Source organism: Electrona antarctica, assembly GCF_951216825.1.
Source record: "Electrona antarctica genome assembly, chromosome: 24".
Classification (NCBI taxonomy): Eukaryota; Metazoa; Chordata; class Actinopteri; order Myctophiformes; family Myctophidae; genus Electrona; species Electrona antarctica.
This window is the reverse complement of record NC_136803.1, coordinates 15356656-15377584: the sequence shown is the minus strand read 5'-3', so window position 1 is coordinate 15377584 and position 20929 is coordinate 15356656. Positions and strand designations below refer to the sequence as shown.

Below are 20929 nucleotides of genomic sequence, written 5' to 3'. Positions count from 1 at the left end.
TTATTTTGTTTTACTTTAAGTAAAAGTATCAATACCACAACAGTGTAGACAAGTAAAAGTCCGGAATTTTAAATGTACTCGAGTAAAAGTACAAAGGTATTGGCATAACAATTTGTACCAAAAGTACTCTTTGTGGAGAATGTGAGGTCATCACTGTAGACCAGTGGTTTTCAACCAGTGGTCCTTGAGGGGATTCCAGGTGGTCCCCATCGAAAAGATGTGATGTCATCACTGTACACTATACAGTAGATGTGATGATGTCCAGATGAGCAAACCTGTGCCGCGACTCCACGATTGTGAACACAGCAGCATGTGTATAATGTTATATAATGTGATGCTGTATGTGTCATGTATCATATAGAATCTTCACACCACTATAGTGATGGACGTGGGAAACAGTTTGAACCCTGCTATCGACATCGGACAGGTACCCGTCTGTCTGTCTGTCTGTATATACTAGCCCCTCGTATGCCTAAGTTTTATGTGCTTGTCTGTACCAAATTTGTGATGATTGGCTGAGCACGGAATGTGATGTAAATGTGTGTTTTTTTTTTATATTTTTGAGGGCCGCTAGCCCCTACTATGCCCAGCTTTGTGTGTCTGTGTGTACCACGGAATGTGATGATTTGATTGGCCGAGCACGGAATATGATGATGTATGATGAGCGCCCCACACACAAGTGAAGCTTTTAGTTACCGTCCACAAACAACGTCATAGTGTCTGAACAAATAGTCATGATGATGTATGATGATAAGAGCGCCCCTCACTCCGTCTGTTTTTCAGGTAGAAGGGGCGTTCATGCAGGGGGTGGGGCTGTTCACTCTAGAGGAGTTACGCTACTCTCCACTAGGGGTGCTGTTCACCAGAGGACCTGGGATGTACAAGATCCCTGCGTTTGGAGACATCCCTTCAGAACTGACAGTCAGTCTGTTGAGAGACGCTCCCAACGCCAAGGCAGTGTTCTCCTCTAAGGTATTCATACTAATACTACTACTATTATCTACTGTATTCTACTGTATACTACTGTATTCATACACTACTAGACAGTTTAGTCCAGTGGTTCCCAAAGTGAGGTCCCGGGACCCCCAGGGGTCCTTGATAGAGTTCCAGGTGGCCCCCGGCTAAATGATAATCAGGAACCAAATGGACCCTTATGGGTCTGTAACTCGGAGAGTGTACAAATGGAACCAAATGGACACTAATGGGTTCATTGGTTCCATTTGTACACTCTCAGAGTAAAATTAACTTTGATTTTACAATACAAATTGGGGGTCTCAGAGATAGAAATGCCATTAAATGGGGTTCCGTAGCCTAATTCATCTCAAACTGGGGATCCTTGAAATTAAACGGGTTGAGAATCATTGCTAGAGCTGTAAAAATCTTCTCTTATGGGGGTCCCTGGCATGTCTTTTCCAATGGGAGTCCGCGGGCCAATTACTGTCCATTTGGGGGTCCTTGACGTGAAAAGGTTTGGGAACCACTGGTTTAGTCCCTCTTTTAAGGGATTCATACTAATACTACTAGTTTGACAGCCCTAATAATATCACCATCCTACCACACTGGATTTGTTATAAAGAATAAAACATACATGTATGTTAAATGTATATGTCCGCCTTCTATCATTTATCTTTCCATTCCCACAGCAATATACAGAAAAACATGGCATATTTTGGACATAGTTCGAATGGTGATGAATCATGATTACTACATTTCTAAGCTGTGATTAATCTCATAAAAAAATGTAATTGTTTTGACAGCTCTACTACATGTATGTATGTTTATATACAGGCAGTAGGAGAGCCACCTCTGTTCCTAGCGGCGTCAGTATTCTATGCTGTTAAAGACGCGGTCCTGGCAGCTCGGGAGGACAGTGGTCTCACCGGTCCGTTCAGAATGGACTCTCCCGCTACGCCCGAACGGATACGCAACGCCTGTGTGGACCGCTTCACCAAGCTGGTAACTAATGACCTATAGACTGACACCATGGCACGTAATCAGCACCTCAAACTGTGACTCCGCCCACCCCCTGGGGAAGTTGTGATTTGCGCTCGTTCACTGCAATGCAATTTGCGCCATTTTCAAAACAATATTGAGCAGAGTAGCGATTATCAAACGTATTTGCAATGCCATACGTTGAAAGATCTGTTGCCCGTGGACAAGACACGCTACCTCCGCAAGTTAGATCGCATCGGCATAGATGTTTGTCCGTATGTGATTAAGGATTGGACCAAGTTGGCAGCCATAGAAAATTCTTACCCCAGGCTAAAACCGGATGTGACGTTTTTGGGCGTTCCTGTCTAGCTTGGTGTCAGTGTATAACATATACTAAGCATTTCAAATATGAGGCATAAAGTACAGCAGCCTTGTGTTCATAAAACAGAAAGATTGGGTATTGGGTAAGACTGACGTTATGTATCTTTCAGGACCTTTCACTGCTTCGTCTCAATCATTACTTTATGGCTCTGGTCTCAGCCACCGCGGTGGATATTTTGACCTTTTTTTTGTTGGAATGTTGCCACTACTGTTGGAGCAGCCATAAACTACACAGGTTCATCCCGATGTTCTGGGCATCTTTGTAATGTTAGTGTTAGTAAAAAGCAGGTAAAAGAGTAACGTTTGAGGCAGACTAACATCAGTCACTCTACAGTTCACTGTAGTAGAAGAGGTGCGGGTTTACCCCGCAGCTATACCGGCTCCGCCTACAGGAAAATCCGTAAGCTGCGACCATGAGACCCGTTTCTGAATTCGTCTATAGGTTCAGGTCAACAGAACGACAAAGGACTCATACAATGTACGCAATGTAAAATATATATTAATCCACATCACTCATCCGCTTTGAATGTTATCAACCAACTGATATTCACCAGTATGTTCTTATCTGGACCATGCAATGCAGGCATTATGGACATTTCCAAGTAGTGCCTACCACGTGTAGACGACTAGGAAATACGGAAGTGAAATTACTGCCGACTTACATTGATTCATTGATTGATTGATTGAAATATGTATTAACAGTTTGCAGAATTACAGTACATTTCAAGCACAAACTCAATACAAAGACTGTTACCTGTGAGTGGACGACCCAATTAAGCATTACACTTGTTTACAAGAGGGTCCACCATGTTCAATTCATCAAAACATTTAGAGACGTACAAATAGACACTTCTATATAGTCAAAGAACAGAACGGGAATTCATCATAAAGGAGGTAAAAAGGGAAAATAAACATATACAGTGAGGGGAAAAAAGGGGGGGGGGCGGTGGGGGGGATTCAGATTTTATGGGGGCCAGTTTCGAATTGCAGCCGTCCGTAGGTGCCCTTTGAGAGCGGTTTTGAAGGAGTCAAGGGATGGCCGGTTAAGACTGAGGTTAGGGTTAGGGTTAGGGTTAGATTTATGGTTACGTTAGTAAATAGTCGAACAATGCGACCAACAACGTCGGTATGTGGAAAATAAATGTCCATACTGGCTGCATTGCATGATGTTGATAAGGGCTGATGACGGAGATTAAATCATGTGATAACATCCGAAGCCACTAACCACACTCATAGACAAAGTTAGACGCCAGTGTTGATCAGACATCATAAATTAACTGTCAGTCTGTCTGTCTGTCTGTCTGTCTGTCTCTGTCTGTCTGTCTGTCTGTCTGTCTGTCTGTCTGTCTGTCTGTCTGTCTGTCTGTCTGTCTGTCTGTCTGTCTGTCTTCCAGTGTCCTCCTGCAGAAGCCGGGTCTTACACCCCTTGGGCGGTCCAAGTCTAAGACTTCATCCAATCACATCGTTCCAGGGCGGACCAAGTCTAAGAAGTCATCCAATCACATCGCCCCTGGGAAAGAATATATATAAATAAAATAAGAAAAACCTGCCTAATGATGTCACTGGTAGGCAGAATTTTTTAACTGGCCACAGCCCTCCTCTGAGACAGAGTTGAAAGGACCAATTATTTGAAGAATTAAGTTAATTTGAAAATGGGTGAAGTCTTTTTTTTTAAAGAAAAGAAAAAAGGATGGCCAGGTAGCCCAGAAAGAAATGGGTCCTGTCCCACAGTTTGGAAACCACCCAACTAATCTAAAATGAAATAGACCATAAATATATTTACCTTAATTACATATACAGGTCATATATATTGTGTATTTAACCTACTCTAATTACATACAGATAATATATAGGCTACTGTATATTTAATTGCATAAACTGAAATGGTATTCTAACTATTCTTTAAAAAAGAAAACAATTGCCAATCTACACGCACAAAACGTGTTGCATTGTAGCCATTATTTTATAATATAATTTGTCTAAATGTTTCTTTGTTTGTTGAAAAGTGTCTGTGATTGGTCGGTTGGTTTTACTGATTCAAATAAAAGTTCAAATGAGACTCCAGCGTGTTCAAAAATATCTGTAGTGAAATGGTGCCATCAAGTGGATGAAGGGCAGTGCTGTTTCTAAAAGTGCTAAAAGGGCACATGATTTTTGGGGTGGTCTTTTTATGGAGGTCCCTCGTGCCATTTCCCACCAGAAATGTCTTCTGCTAATGGAACAAGATGTATCTTGGCTCATGTCATTGGACAGTAAAATAAGCAATACGTTCTCATTACCACCAGTAAGACGCCCTGGGGGTGAGAAGGTCGCGTGCATGTATCCACCTGGGTGACGGGCGGGAGACGGCAGACTGCTGGGCGAGCTGGGCTGAGATAAATTGTGCAAAGGGCACTTTCAGGCAAATAAAAAGGGCAGGTGCCCAAGCAACAAAATCCTGCAGGTGCCTGAGTCCACCCAAACCCCCCTACCATACTATTTCATGTGTGTTTATCTTAGATGTAGGCCTAATGTCAGCGCTGCTATTCCAAAGCCCGCTCTGGTAAATATTAACTATTTTCAGCAATGGTATAATCATGTTCTTGGTGGGTAGGCCTATACTGTAGGTCTTGTTGAGCTGGTCATTTTAAAAGTAGTTCTCAAGTTAAAAGTGTGGGCACCCCTGGTGTAAAGATTAGTGCCATTGTTTATGTCAGTGGTTTTCAACCCTTTTCCCAAGGTCCATTATTTATTCGGCATTTGAGCCACGGACCACCATTTGATGAGATTTAGCCTCTCAGACCCAAAACATTGAATATTTTGTCATTGTTGGATAAGAAGATAACAGGCAAATGTTGAGCAAAATAACAATTATTCTACACTCAATAATTGTGTAGACTTCGTGTAAATTAAGTAATGCAGATGTTTAACAATAATTTAACTTGTTGTCAAGCGTTAAACATCTACAAGAGTCCATTTGGTTACCAACTCTCCATCATTTAGCTGGGGACCACCTGGAAGATGGAATCACCCATCTAGCTTGAAGTAGAAATATATGTGAATTCTGTTGAGACAGCAAAGCCACAGTCCAGGCTAGCTGTCTACACACTACAGATGATGGCATCCTGTTCCAGTCAAACCAAGCCAACAATGGTCTCCACTCTCCCTGGTGTTTCATCAGAAATGTTTGAATGTAAAAGACTAACATCCAGAATCTGCTCTTCAAAGCTCTACATTACGTGTGGAGGTGCCACATCTTTAAAAATATAGTAATATTATTAACATTCAATATCTATTTGAAAGGTGTTGAAAGTATAATATCTTAGGTTAAATCGTTTGGTTTAAGGTAAAGCTCTATTTTCTGATAATTTCCAATCATTGCAATGTGTAAACCCATGATGTGAGTCATATTGCTACTACTAGACATGCAATAGGCCTATAGACATCAAATTAGAGGTGTAGTTGCATGTTGTTCCCACTGGAGGGTGTGGCTGCACGGCATTGAGCTTGACATCTGTTTGATGATACACAAAAGAAGACACCCAAGTCTCACTTCCATCAAGTCTGTTCGTACTAATACTGTATACAGGTAGATAGCAGTCATGTCGTCTCATCAGAGTTTGTCTTGTCCTGTTTGATATGTGTGAGTGCAGCAGTTGAATGTTGGAGTACTTTGGAATGGTCATGGCTAAATTACAAAATAACGCTTCAACAGTACTAAGAGAAAACTGAGTGGCTGAGAGGTTGTATAGTGGTCTAATGATCTGACTTTCAGCGAGGGTTCCTTGTTCAAGTCCCTGTCCTCCTTTTAGTCTAGTAGCCAAAAAGTGAACCCGGACATGTTGAGTACACCAACGTTTTATATTAGAAATGTTTAGTATGGGTCCCCAGCATGTAGAAACTGCCGGATGCTAACTTGCATATGTTGAGCAATTTTCATAATTGGCATAATATGTGACCATACCATTAACAACCTATAGAAGGCAAAATATTCAAAATTTCATCATGCTTTATCTAGCATGTGATGTGTCAAACTAGGGGGTTTTCATGATGCTGAATCCATTCCAAGCATTAGTTTTGCAAAAAAACACTAATTGGGCTTAAAACGGCCATGCCCACTTGCCCAAATGTGCTGGCATCATCAATTTGTGATGACGGCATTCAAGGTGGCAACTTAAATTCCCATTGACAATGAATGCAATTAAAGTTAAATATTTCAATAACTATGAATTATCTTTTAAGTGAATTATATTAAAGAAGGAAGGAAAAAGCAAGGTGCCAATGTTTTCAGATGTACGTTTTACAAAAGTTATAGCCTATATCTCAAAAACATACATATTTTCGGTCATATTTGTTGGATTCAATGAAATAATGTATCCTTGAGTCACTAGAATAGCTCAAAACAGAATACCGAAAAGTATGGAGCTCAGCCTATAATTGATTTGATTGAAGTCGCTGCATGCCATGAGTGTATAAAGTGTTTTTTCTAAATGAATTGAGCTACTCTAAGATGAGCTGTGGTCATAACAGCACTGTTTGAGAAACTAGTTGAAAACACTTCAATGACCGTTTTATTGTAACAGTCTAAAGTGAGAACAGCAAATGTACTTAACAAAATGTGTTTAAAAAATATATACTAATCAGAAAACACTTTAGTTTTTGGTAAACCGGCTACAGTACATTTGTTGTTCTCACTTTAAAGTAAAAGTTGGCCCAAGAGAAATGGAGAGGCTACACAATCTTATGGGGGTGTGGGATTTGCTAGACTTTTATTTTGAGTGGTGGTCACATCATGTCAGTATGTAAATATTTGCCATAATAATTGAATTGTATTTCTGCTGCAAATGGGACTTGTTTGATTAGGCTACTTACATCTGACAGGGAGACCAGGCCACACCCCAATTACTCAGGTGTAAGTAGTCACTGATTAGCCCCTCCCCTATGAAGCCTGGTGCCCATGCCACATTTCCTGTTTGGTCTTTCTTTGTGTGCACTGACTGAGCAAAGTAGGAAACTGCTTGTAATTGCCTTAGCACTTTTTTTGTTTAGGGTAGGCCATCGATTACTTTTTTGGACTTTGTGGTCCTAATGTATGTTTCTCAGGTGTCCCCTCTCTGCTCGTCAGTGTCGATGACCAATGTGCAGAAATGTTGCCTTTGACCTTCATATTGTGGTTCTTCTAACAAGCCTCTGCTTATAGGCTTGTCTACTCTCACCATTGTGGAATGTATAAACAGTGTGGTTACCTTAGCACTTTTAATGTGTTCAAGTCCAGCAACGGTATTTTTTCAAACTTGCATCTTTATCCAATATTTCACTGTAGAGCATGCAATAGCATTAATTCTGTATGAGAAGTGGTGGTGCAGTGGTGAAGATATGGGCCTTCCAAACAGAAGGTTCCTGGTTCAAATACAGCAAGGATGTCTTTATACTTTTACCTGACTCTTGCACCTTTATCTGATCTTTCACTGAATTGTACACAAAAGAACAGTTCAGATATGAACTATGGTGGTGCACTGGTTAAGATACTGGCCCTGCTATTTCTGCTGCAAATGGGACTTGTTTGATTAGGCTACTTACACCTGGCAGGGAGACCAGGCCACACCCCAATTACTCAGGTGTAAGTAGTCACTGATTAGCCCCTCCCCTATAAAGCCTGGTGCCCATGCCACATTTCCTGTTTGGTCTTTCTTTGTGTGCACTGACTGAGCAAAGTAGGAAACTGCTTGTAATTGCCTTAGCACTTTTAATGGTTTCCCAAGATGGCATACCATCAAGTTGAATTTAAGACATGGTCACACATACAATTCCACAGTACTTAGTTATTAGCCCAAATTGTTGTTTGTTTTTGTATTTAATTGATTGGTGTTTGTTGTAATAAATACATACAATGGAATTTGTTTGATTCAATTAAATAATGTATATCCTTGAGTCACTAGAATAGCTCAAAACAGAATGCATATCACAAGTATGGAGCTCAGCCTATACTTGATTTGATTGACATGCTGCATGCCATGAGTGTATAAAGTGTTGTTTTTTCTAAATGAATTGAGCTACTCTAAGATGAGCTGTGGTCATAACAGCACTGTTTGAGAAACACTTTAATGACCATTTTATTGTAACAGTCAAAAGTGAGAACAGCAACTGTACAAATTACACTAATCACAAAACACTTTTGTAATAGAGTGTCTTCTAGGTGAAAGAGCATGCCACTGATTGAGAACATTATTTCCACCTGTGCTGATTAGCAAGATCCCCTGCAGCCTGTTTGTAGAGTTTTTGATAAACAGACTACAGTACATTTGTTGTTCTCACTTTAAAGTAAAAGTCTTAAGTGAGAACAAAATGTACTTAACTTTTTATCATCGGAAACTAATATGATACAATGGGTATGAATTTTAATGACAGTACTTAGGCTGATATGAAACTTCTCTATTTTGTTTCAATGAAAGTGTAAATCCATGTGCAGTCTCTAACAATGTTCTAACATATGGTTTTAAGCAATAATCTAAATCTCAGTTGGACCCTGATCATCAGAGGGTGTATCTAGCAGATTCTTAGATTTTCAGTCATTCTGTCAGGGGTACAGGTGTTTTCTATCGATTTTCATCTTTTGACATGTCACCTCTCCCTTCAACCTTAAATACAACCTCCAAAATCTTATTAGTGTGAAAAGCCCAGTGGTGCAAGAGAAAAGCATAGGTCTCACAAGCTGAAGGTGGTGGGTTTGAATCTTGCTCAGGGTAAACCTTCATTTTCGGGCTTTTTAAGGTGTAGAGAGCCGAGGCAGCCCGCCTCCCTCCTCCCGCTCTCTTTTAGCTCCGGTTGAAGAGGGAGGAGCATGGAGGGTACACCTCCAGGAGGAGGATCTTTTTAGAAGCCCACCTCCATGGGGAGGAGCTCCCCCTGGAGGCGGGCTGGATTTGCATATTAAATTAAATTGTTTTTTTTATTAGAAATTGTTTTTTTTCCCCACTTTATTAACTTGATTGGCAGTTGTCTTTTGATGCATTGGTGCTACTTTTGAGGCATGTTAGTTGTTTGGAGGATTTTTTGTTTTTATATTGAGTTTTGTGAGTTTTGAACCTACAACCTTTAGTTTGTGAACCATTGACTATTAGACTGCACCACGGGGCACATGAAAGATATTGCGGGAATGTTATACTTGACCTTTTGGAATTTAGGTGAGCAGCGAAAGACAGTTGAAAGAAAATATGTTTTACTGGGCTTGAACCACCAACCTTCAGTTTGCAAGGCATGGTCATATCCTCTGTGCTACAGAGACTTGAAAGAAGTTGCAGGAAGGTAATACTTGAACTTTTGGAAATTAGGTGAGCAGCGAAAGACTTGACAGAAAATATGTTTTACTGGGCTTGAACTGCCGACCTTCAGTTTGCAAGGCATGGTCATATCCTCTGTGCTACAGAGACTTGAAAGATGTGGCGGTAATGTAATACTTGACCTTTTGGAATTTAGGTGGGCAACAAAAGACACTTGACAGAAGTGCTTTATTTTATTATTATTAATTGTTGTTTGACACTGAGGCATTTGATGTTTAAGGTTGTTTTTTTTTCATTTGTTTGATTGGCAGTGAGTGGAGTCACTTTTGAGGCATTTTGTTTGTTTTTTCAGTGTTTATATTGAGTTTTGTGAGTTTTGAACATACAACCTTGTCTTTAGTTGGCAAACCCCTAGCTTTTTGGCTGCGCCACGCTGGCACAGGAAATGATACCGGGAATGTTATAATTGACCTTTTGGGATTTAAGTGGAGCATAAAAGACCGTTGACAGAAAATATGTTTTACTGGTCTTGAACTGCCGACCTTCAGTTTGCAAGGCATGGTCATATCCTCTGTGCTACAGAGACTTGAAAGATGTGGCGGGAATGTAATACTTGACCTTTTGGAATTTAGGTGGGCAACAAAAGACTTGACAGAAGTGCTTTATTTTATTATTATTAATTGTTGTTTGACACTGAGGCATTTGATGTTTAAGGTTTTTTTTTTTTCATTTGTTTGATTGGCAGTGAGTGGAGTCACTTTTGAGGCATTTTGTTTGTTTTTTTAGTGTTTATATTGAGTTTTGTGAGTTTTGAACATACAACCTTGTCTTTAGTTGGCAAACCCCTAGCTTTTTGGCTGCGCCACGCTGGCACAGGAAATGATACCGGGAATGTTATATTTGACCTTTTGGGATTTAAGTGGAGCGTAAAAGACCGTTGACAGAAAATATGTTTTACTGGGCTTGAACTGCCGACCTTCAGTTTGCAAGGCATGGTCATATCCTCTGTGCTACAGAGACTTGAAAGATGTGGCGGGAATGTAATACTTGACCTTTTGGAATTTAGGTGGGCAACAAAAGACACTTGACAGAAGTGCTTTATTTTATTATTATTAATTGTTGTTTGACACTGAGGCATTTGATGTTTAAGGTTGTTTTTTTTTCATTTGTTTGATTGGCAGTGAGTGGAGTCACTTTTGAGGCATTTTGTTTGTTTTAGTGTTTATATTGAGTTTTGTGAGTTTTGAACCTACAACCTTGTCTTTAGTTTGCAAACCCCTAGCTTTTTGGCTGTGCCACGCTGGCACAGGAAATGATACCGGGAATGTTATAATTGACCTTTTGGGATTTAAGTGGAGCATAAAAGACGAAGATGTTGGGGACAATACATTTCTTAAGATGCTGGGGACAACAGTTCTTCACCTTATGGGATTTAGACTCACACTTGTGCATTTCCAAAAGTTTTTCCTTTCAAATGACTGTTTCATCACATGCTCAACGTCAGGGAAAATACATCTTAAAGCTTTAAGATGCTTTATCGTTGGGCAACGAAAGACACTAGCCAGAAATTGTCTTTGACTGTTCTTCAACCACTGACCTTTGGTTTACAAGGCATGGTCATATTATCTCTGCCACAGAAACCTGGAAGATGTTGTGGACAACAAAGTTCTTAACCTTATGAGAATTAGAAGCACACATGCATGAGTGACAATATACCTTAAGACCTTATTATGTGAGCCTACTTGTAGAAGAGCCTATTCTGTGAGCCTACTTGTAGAAGAGCCTACTTGTACTGAAGGCCAAAGAATAACATACATTTCAGTGAGAAAAGCTTCACTCTACAAGGGAGGAGCTTTATTAATTTGCCAATTGCACATCTTCAATATTTGCATATTAAGTAAAGTTTTGGTGTTTATATTGGGTTTTTGAGTTTTGAACCTACAACCTTGGCTTTAGTTTGCTAACCCCTGACTTTTAAGCTGCGGTTTTGATTTCAAGACATCTTTATTGACACAAATGCATAACGATTTCCTGTGTGTCAGTGTTTCCACACCTAAGCGCAAAACGGTCGACAGCCGCGCACGTCTTAAGCTGTGCGCACCTTATTTTCCGAGTTTTTAGACAGCTGGTGGATGGAAATTAAGCTCCACCTCCGCGGACGACTTGCGCGGAGGAGAGCGTTTCCGGGAATCTGGCCATCGCGCAAGTCGTCCGCGGAGGTGGAGCTTCTTTTCCATCCACCAGCTGTCTAAAAACTCGGAAAATAAGCTGCGCACAGCTTAAGACGTGCGCGGCTCTTTTATAAGTGTGGCAGCACCTAGAGTGTGTGTGTATGTGTATGTGTATGTGTATGTGTATGTGTATGTGTATGTGCGTGCGTGCAGCTGCAGTGCATAACTAATCAGAAGAGAGAGTGGATGAGAGCACAGCACCGTGGCATGGACACTCTGACAGACAGAAGAAACGAGAAATGTTTTATGTCTGAAGAGAATTCAACACACTGTTTGTTAAAAGTCTTTACCAGATTTTAGTGTGGTAACTGTGTCTCTGTGTGTGTGTGTGTGTGTGTGTGTGTGTGTGTGTGTGTGTGTGTGTGTGTGTGTGTGTGTGTGTGTGTGTGTGTGTGTGTGTGTGTCTAACAGCACGTGAACACTTTTGGTACAAAACCAGCAAGGTATTTATTTTTCAAACTTTTATCTGGCTCTGTTACCTTTATTTTTCACTAAACAGCACTCAAGAGAAGATGTGATGTATGGACTGTGGTGGTGCAGTCGTGAAGATACAGGCCCAAGGTTGCTGGTTCAAATCAAATCCAGCAAGAGCTATTTTCCAAGTTTGGACCTGCATTTCCACAAGCAGAACCTTTTGTTGTTTCTTCTTTTATGTTTTTGGCATCTTTCCAAATTTGTACCCTTGTACCTGTCTCTAACGTTTCAATGAAGAGGTCACAAGAGAACAAACAATCCTTGAACCAAGATGGTGCAGTGGTGAAGATATGTGCCTTCCAAACAGAAGGTTCTGTGTTCAAGTCCAGCAAGGGTATTTTTTCAAACTTGCATCTTTATCCAATATTTAACTGTAGAGCATGCAATAGCATGAATTCTGTATGAGAAGTGGTGGTGCAGTGGTGAAGATATGGGCCTTCCAAACAGAAGGTTCTGTGTTCAAGTCCAGCAAGGGTATTTTTTTAAACCTGCATCTTTATCCAATATTTCACTGTAGAGCATGCAATAGCATAGATTCTGTATGAGAAGTGGTCGCGCAGTGGTGAAGATACAGGGCTTGCAACCAGAGGGTTCCTGGTTAAAATACAGCAAGGATGTCTTTCTACTTTTACCTGACTCTTGAACCTTTATCTGATCTTTCAATGAAGTGTGCAGAATAGTATCAATTCTACATGAGCCAGTTGGTGCAGTGGTGAAGATATGGGCCTTCCTAACAGAAGGTTCTGTGTTCAAGTCCAGCAAGGGTATTTTTTCAAACTTGCATCTTTATCCAATATTTCACTGTAGAGCATGCAATAGCATCAGGTCTGTATGAGAAGTGGTGGTGCAGTGGTGAAGATACAGGGCTTGCAACCAGAAGGTTCCTGGTTCAAATACAGCAAGGATGTCTTTCTACTTTTACCTGACTCTTGCACCTTTATCTGATCTTTCACTGAATTGTACACAAAAGAACAGTTCAGATATGAACTATGGTGGTGCACTGGTTAAGATACTGGCCCTGCTATTTCTGCTGCAAATGGGACTTGTTTGATTAGGCTAAATACACCTGACAGGGGACCAGGCCACACCCCAATTACTCAGGTGTCAGTAGGTACTGATAAGCCCCTCCCCTATAAAGCCTGGTGCCCATGCCACATTTCCTGTTTGGTCTTTCTTTGTGTGCACTGACTGAGCAAAGTAGGAAACTGCTTGTAATTGCCTTAGCACTTTTTGAGTTTAGGCCATCGATTCATTTTTTGGACTTTGTGGTCCTAATGTATGTTTCTCAGGTGTCCCCTCTCTACGCGTCAGTGTCGGTGACCAATGTGCAGAAATGTTGCCTTTGAACTTCATAATGTGGTTCTTCTAACAAACCTCTGCTTATAGGCTTGTCTACTCTCACCATTGTGGAATGTATAAGCAGTGTGGTTACCTTAGCACTTTTAATGGTTTCCCAAGATGGCATACCATCAAGTTGAATTTAAGACATGGTCACACATACAATTCCACAGTACTTAGTTCTTAGCCCAAATTGTTGTTTGTTTTTGTATTTAATTGATTGGTGTTTGTAATAAATACATACAATGGAATTTGATTCAATTAAATAATGTATATCCTTTGTCACTAGAATAGCTCAAAACAGAATGCATATCACAAGTATGGAGCTCAGCCAATACTTGATTTGATTGACATGCTGCATGCCATGAGTGTATAAAGTGTTGTTTTTTCTAAATGAATTGAGCTACTCTAAGATGAGCTGTGGTCATAACAGCACTGTTTGAGAAACTAGTTGAAAACACTTTAATGACCATTTTATTGTAACAGTCTAAAGTGAGAACAGCAACTGTACTTAACAAAATGTAAGTGTAAAAAAAATTACACTAATCACAAAACACTTTTGTAATAGAGTGTCTTCTAGGTGAAAGAGCATGCCACTGATTGAGAACATTATTTCCACCTGTGCTGATTAGCAAGATCCCCTGCAGCCTGTTTGTAGAGTTTTTGATAAACAGACTACAGTACATTTGTTGTTCTCATTTTAAATTAAAAGTCTTAAGTGAGAACAAAATGTACTTAACTTTTTATCATCGGAAACTAATATGATACAATGGGTATGAATTTTAATGACAGTACTTAGGCTGATATGAAACTTCTCTATTTTGTTTCAATGAAAGTGTAAATCCATGTGCAGTCTCTAACAATGTTCTAACATATGGTTTTAAGCAATAATCTAAATCTCAGTTGAACCCTGATCATCAGAGGGTGTATCTAGCAGATTCTTAGATTTTCAGTCATTCTGTCAGGGGTACAGGTGTTTTCTATCGATTTTCATCTTTTGACATGTCACCTCTCCCTTCAACCTTAAATACAACCTCCAAAATCTTATTAGTGTGAAAAGCCCAGTGGTGCAAGAGAAAAGCATAGGTCTCACAAGCTGAAGGTGGTGGGTTTGAATCTTGCTCAGGGTAAACCTTCATTTTCGGGCTTTTTAAGGTGTAGAGAGCCGAGGCAGCCCGCCTCCCTCCTCCCGCTCTCTTTTAGCTCCGGTTGAAGAGGGAGGAGCATGGAGGGTACACCTCCAGGAGGAGGACCTTTTTAGAAGCCCACCTCCATGGGGAGGAGCTCCCCCTGGAGGCGGGCTGGATTTGCATATTAAATTAAATTGTTTTTTTATTAGAAATGGGTTTTTTTTCCACTTTATTAACTTGATTGGCAGTTGTCTTTTGATGCATTGGTGCTACTTTTGAGGCATGTTAGTTGTTTGGAGGATTTTTTGTTTTTATATTGAGTTTTGTGAGTTTTGAACCTACAACCTTTAGTTTGTGAACCATTGACTATTAGACTGCACCACGGGGCACATGAAAGATATTGCGGGAATGTTATACTTGACCTTTTGGAATTTAGGTGAGCAGCGAAAGACAGTTGACAGAAAATATGTTTTACTGGGCTTGAACCACCAACCTTCAGTTTGCAAGGCATGGTCATATCCTCTGTGCTACAGAGACTTGAAATAAGTTGCGGGAAGGTAATACTTGAACTTTTGGAAATTAGGTGAGCAGCGAAAGACTTGACAGAAAATATGTTTTACTGGGCTTGAACTGCCGACCTTCAGTTTGCAAGGCATGGTCATATCCTCTGTGCTACAGAGACTTGTAAGATGTTGCGGGAATGTAATACTTGACCTTTTGGAATTTAGGTGGGCAACAAAAGACACTTGACAGAAGTGCTTTATTTTATTATTATTAATTGTTGTTTGACACTGAGGCATTTGATGTTTAAGGTTGTTTATTTTTCATTTGTTTGATTGGCAGTGAGTGGAGTCACTTTTGAGGCATTTTGTTTGTTTTTTTAGTGTTTATATTGAGTTTTGTGAGTTTTGAACATACAACCTTGTCTTTAGTTGGCAAACCCCTAGGTTTTTGGCTGCGCCACGCTGGCACAGGAAATGATACCGGGAATGTTATAATTGACCTTTTGGGATTTAAGTGGAGCGTAAAAGACCGTTGACAGAAAATATGTTTTACTGGGCTTGAACTGCTGACCTTCAGTTTGCAAGGCATGGTCATATCCTCTGTGCTACAGAGACTTGAAAGATGTTGCGGGAATGTAATACTTGACCTTTTGGAATTTAGGTGGGCAACAAAAGACACTTGACAGAAGTGCTTTATTTTATTATTATTAATTGTTGTTTGACACTGAGGCATTTGATGTTTAAGGTTGTTTCTTTTTCATTTGTTTGATCGGCAGTGAGTGGAGTCACTTTGTTTGTTTTTTTAGTGTTTATATTGAGTTTTGTGAGTTTTGAACATACAACCTTGTCTTTAGTTGGCAAACCCCTAGCTTTTTGGCTGCGCCACGCTGGCACAGGAAATGATACCGGGAATGTTATAATTGACCTTTTGGGATTTAAGTGGAGCGTAAAAGACCGTTGACAGAAAATATGTTTTACTGGGCTTGAACTGCCGACCTTCAGTTTGCAAGGCATGGTCATATCCTCTGTGCTACAGAGACTTGAAAGATGTGGCGGGAATGTAATACTTGACCTTTTGGAATTTAGGTGGGCAACAAAAGACTTGACAGAAGTGCTTTATTTTATTATTATTAATTGTTGTTTGACACTGAGGCATTTGATGTTTAAGGTTTTTTTTTTTTCATTTGTTTGATTGGCAGTGAGTGGAGTCACTTTTGAGGCATTTTGTTTGTTTTTTTAGTGTTTATATTGAGTTTTGTGAGTTTTGAACATACAACCTTGTCTTTAGTTGGCAAATCCCTAGCTTTTTGGCTGCGCCACGCTGGCACAGGAAATGATACCGGGAATGTTATATTTGACCTTTTGGGATTTAAGTGGAGCGTAAAAGACCGTTGACAGAAAATATGTTTTACTGGGCTTGAACTGCCGACCTTCAGTTTGCAAGGCATGGTCATATCCTCTGTGCTACAGAGACTTGAAAGATGTGGCGGGAATGTAATACTTGACCTTTTAGGATTTAAGTGGAGCATAAAAGACGAAGATGTTGGGGACAATACATTTCTTAAGATGCTGGGGACAACAGTTCTTCACCTTATGGGATTTAGACTCACACTTGTGCATTTCCAAAAGTTTTTCCTTTCAAATGACTGTTTCATCACATGCTCAACGTCAGGGAAAATACATCTTAAAGCTTTAAGATGCTTTATCGTTGGGCAACGAAAGACACTAGCCAGAAATTGTCTTTGACTGTTCTTCAACCACTGACCTTTGGTTTACAAGGCATGGTCATATTATCTCTGCCACAGAAACCTGGAAGATGTTGTGGACAACAAAGTTCTTAACCTTATGAGAATTAGAAGCACACATGCATGAGTGACAATATACCTTAAGACCTTATTATGTGAGCCTACTTGTAGAAGAGCCTATTCTGTGAGCCTACTTGTAGAAGAGCCTACTTGTACTGAAGGCCAAAGAATAACATACATTTCAGTGAGAAAAGCTTCACTCTACAAGGGAGGAGCTTTATTAATTTGCCAATTGCACATCTTCAATATTTGCATATTAAGTAAAGTTTTGGTGTTGTCATAACCCGGCCCGTTGGGCCATGACAAATGGAGGAGGACGCAGTAACAGTGTTCAAATAACAATAATTTATTCACAGAAAAGGGTAACTAATAATAATAAAGGTCAAATAATGCTTACAGAATGTATGAGATGTGGAAGTCAGTGAGATCAGTGGTGTCAGTGTGGATGTGTGGATAGTATGGTGAATGGGTGTTGTAGTGTGCAAATCAAACAGGTAAGGGAAAGAAACAGAAGGGTGCTGTCATCTGGAGAGGGGACCGATAATGGCTGGCAAGCCCTCTTTTATAGGAGGTTCCAGGAGCACTGGCCAGGTGCTCCTAATACACCTAATGAGTCTGTAAGTGGGCCGACGCCCACATGATCTGTGAGAGAAACACACACACAGGGCAGTACCATATACACAGCATAGGCCCTGTAGGCCAGGCCAAGGGGCCGTGACACCCTCCCCCTTCAAAATGAGGGACCATAAAGGACCGAGTTGGTCTAAACCTTAACTTAACAAATTTAATCAAATAAATCAAGAAGAACATATAATGAAAATTTTAAAGTGAATTTAAATCCAACTTGCCGCCAAACAACTTTCGTTCCAACCAATCCTGTCCACAACCAGCACACCCGCTTCCCCCCCTCAGCAACCAAGATTTACTATGGATTCCTGGAGCATCTAAGAGGAGAGGAGCAGGAGGCAGGAGCAGACAGAAAAAGGAGGAGCAGAAGATGGGACAAGAGAAACACAAGTTATATTTTTGCCTCCAGTTTAAGGCACCATTACGTGAAATGAGTCTGGTTTAGTGACAGCATTTACTTTTCGAAAATCTGTGCAAAACCTGAAAGTGTTATCAGATTTCGGAACAAGGAGACAAGGCGACGCCCAGCTCGATGCAAACGGCTCAGCTATACTGTTTTCCAGCATGTATTTGATCTCGGCATCTAGATGCTTCCGTTTCTTAACATTTACTCTGTAAAATCTCTGCCGGATAGGGAGAGCACCTTCGACCTCAATGTCATGCTCAATCAGATGAGTTTGACCAGGGGTATCATTGAACAGGCATGGGAAAGCCCGGATAACCTCAGTCAAATCTGCTCTCTCTTTCCCAGGCAAATGATGTAACAAAGCATCCAGATTACCGAGTGTCTCAGAGTTTCTCAACCGACCTTGTAACAAGGCTGGGTCAACAGCAGGCAAACCGTCTTCTTCCTCCTCCTCAACCGAATGAGGAGAAGTGATCACCGACACTCTACTTGCTAAACACGCAGCATGAACGTCATCCACCTTAGACTGTACATCAGGCGAAGTGGACGCACGATCATGATACGGCTTTAACAAGTTAACATGACACAGTTGAGTGGATTTCCTCCGCAGAGGAGTGGAAATCGTATAGTTCAAGTCAGAAATGTTCTTGACTACAGTATAAGGACCTGAAAATTTGGCTTGGAATGGCGAGCCTATGATTGGCAACAATGCCAAAACACGATCGCCAGGGCTGAAAACCCTCAGCTCTGTGCGCCTGTCATAAAGTTTCTTCATCTTGCTTTGGGCACACTCCAACTTTTCTCTAGCTAGCTCTGCAGCTGCATAAAGTCGACGCCGGAAACCATTGACATAGTCTAGCAGGTTGCGAGGAGCTTCAACACCTTTCCACTGGTCACTCAAAATGGCTAAAGGCCCCCGTACAGTGTGGCCAAAAACCAAGTCATTTGGGCTAAACCCAGTGCTCTCCTGTGTAACCTCCCTGGCTGCAAGCATCAACCAAGGCAAACCTTCCTCCCAATCCCCCTCCATTTGTGTGCAATAGGCACGCAGCAATGACTTCAATGTCTGATGGAACCGCTCCAATGCACCTTGGCTCTGCGCATGATAAGCAGAGGCCAGATTGTGTTTGACATTAAGCTGCTTCAGTACCTGTGAGAAGAGATGAGAGGTGAAATTGCTCCCCCTGTCACTCTGGATGACCTTGGGAATGCCGAAAATAGAAATGAACTGTGACAAGGCCCTCACAACTGACCTAGCCGTAATGGTGCGTAATGGATATGCTGCAGGGTAACGAGTACTTTGACACATTACAGTGAGAAGATATACTGCACCAGATTTAGAGCGAGGAAGTGGGCCCACACAGTCAATGATCAAATGCTCAAAGGGTTTACTGATAGCTGGAATTGGCAACAGAGGAGCAGGTTTGAGGATCTGATTTGGTTTACTTGTTAACTGGCATGTGTGGCAAGTCTTGACATGCGCCGCCACATCTCGCTTCAAACGCGGCCAGTAAAAATGCCTCAGCACCCGATCATAAGTTTTCCGGACACCAAGATGCCCTGACCCCTCATGTGCCAATTTCAAAACAGAGTCACGAAAGTTAGCTGGCAGCACAATTTGGAGAATGGGATCACCCACGAAACCCTCACCATGTGGGACCCACTTCCTTACCAGCAACCCATCCTGAAGGAAGTAGCCACGGGCACTGCTCTCTATCTCCGCATCAGTAACCACCTGATCCAGCAGACATTTGAGTGAAAGATCAGCCTGCTGCTCCACCCTCAGGTCATCCTGTGAGACTGACAAAGGAAAGTCAGCTAAGGAAAACATTGGTCCTGAAACTACACTTTTGTTCTTTCCTAAGGTACTTGCATTTTCATCAGACTGTGCACGCGCCATAGCGCGTGTCACTGCACAAGCTGTGAACACTTCAGGAAACTCAGTTTCATTTTCATCAGGTTGAATTCTTACCAATGGCACTGAATCCACTATTAAAGGTGGTGGTACATCCGCCCACACACGTGCCCCAGCCAAACCATTACCCAGGATGACATTTACCCCTGCCACAGGTAAAGCGGGACGCACTGCCACGCCTGTCAGACCCTGGAAGAAATCGGAATATAGCATGACGTTGTGAACAGGCACATGGAGGACAGTTAAACCCATCCCCAAAACAGGAATAGAGGACTCTGTAGCACTTTCTGCATTAAATGGCAACACTGATGCTGCAATAAATGTGTCAAAAGCTGCTGTGTCACGCAATATTGTTACTGGTACCTTGACATTGCTTCCTACCAGTGACACAAAACCCTCACTGACAAACGGCCTATAGGATGCATCAACCTCAAGAATTTGACATGACCCATTGACTTCCCTGACCTGTACCTCCCCCATGCTTGGTGCAGGCACAGCCATAGCCGCACCTTTTGCAGGGAAAGAGGTAGACTTAGATGTCTTCGCTTTTAGAGCGTAACAATCAATTTTCCAGTGCCCCTTCTTGTGACAGAAGTTGCATATTTTCTCCTCACGTGTGCCATACTCAGTCTTCGCCTCCAACACCGCCATGCCTGAACCACCAGGAGAGCCACGTGCGCCCTCACCACCATCATTACCAGCATGAGGCTGGTCAAAGGAGCGCCGATCTCCATGAGAGCGCTTGTGTGTCAGCACATACTCGTCTGCCAAAGCAGCCGCTTCGGCAGCAGTTTCAACTCTCCGGTCACTGATGTAGTTGGCAATGTGCTCAGGCAAGGTGTTCTTAAATTGCTCAAGGACTATCAGGTTACACAACCCATCATAATCCCCCACATCTAGTGCGGCGCACCAGCGAGCAAAATAGCAT

General features: G+C 41.4%; 2 protein-coding genes across 2 annotated transcripts in view; both read left to right on the top strand.

Moving 5' to 3' along the window:
- xdh (xanthine dehydrogenase) overlaps nucleotides 1-4006 on the top strand; it is a 31986-nt gene extending 27980 nt beyond the window's left edge. Inside the window, exons 33-36 of the mRNA XM_079495353.1 lie at nucleotides 362-427; nucleotides 784-972; nucleotides 1789-1956; nucleotides 3708-4006. Of these exons, the coding sequence (XP_079351479.1) occupies nucleotides 362-427; nucleotides 784-972; nucleotides 1789-1956; nucleotides 3708-3758 (474 nt within the window). The 3' untranslated portion in view covers nucleotides 3759-4006. The remainder of the gene's footprint in view (nucleotides 1-361; nucleotides 428-783; nucleotides 973-1788; nucleotides 1957-3707) is intronic.
- The window catches only part of dnajc27 (DnaJ (Hsp40) homolog, subfamily C, member 27), a 305233-nt gene that overhangs the window by 39961 nt on the left and 244343 nt on the right, over nucleotides 1-20929 (top strand). The gene's annotated exons all lie outside the window — the stretch shown is intronic.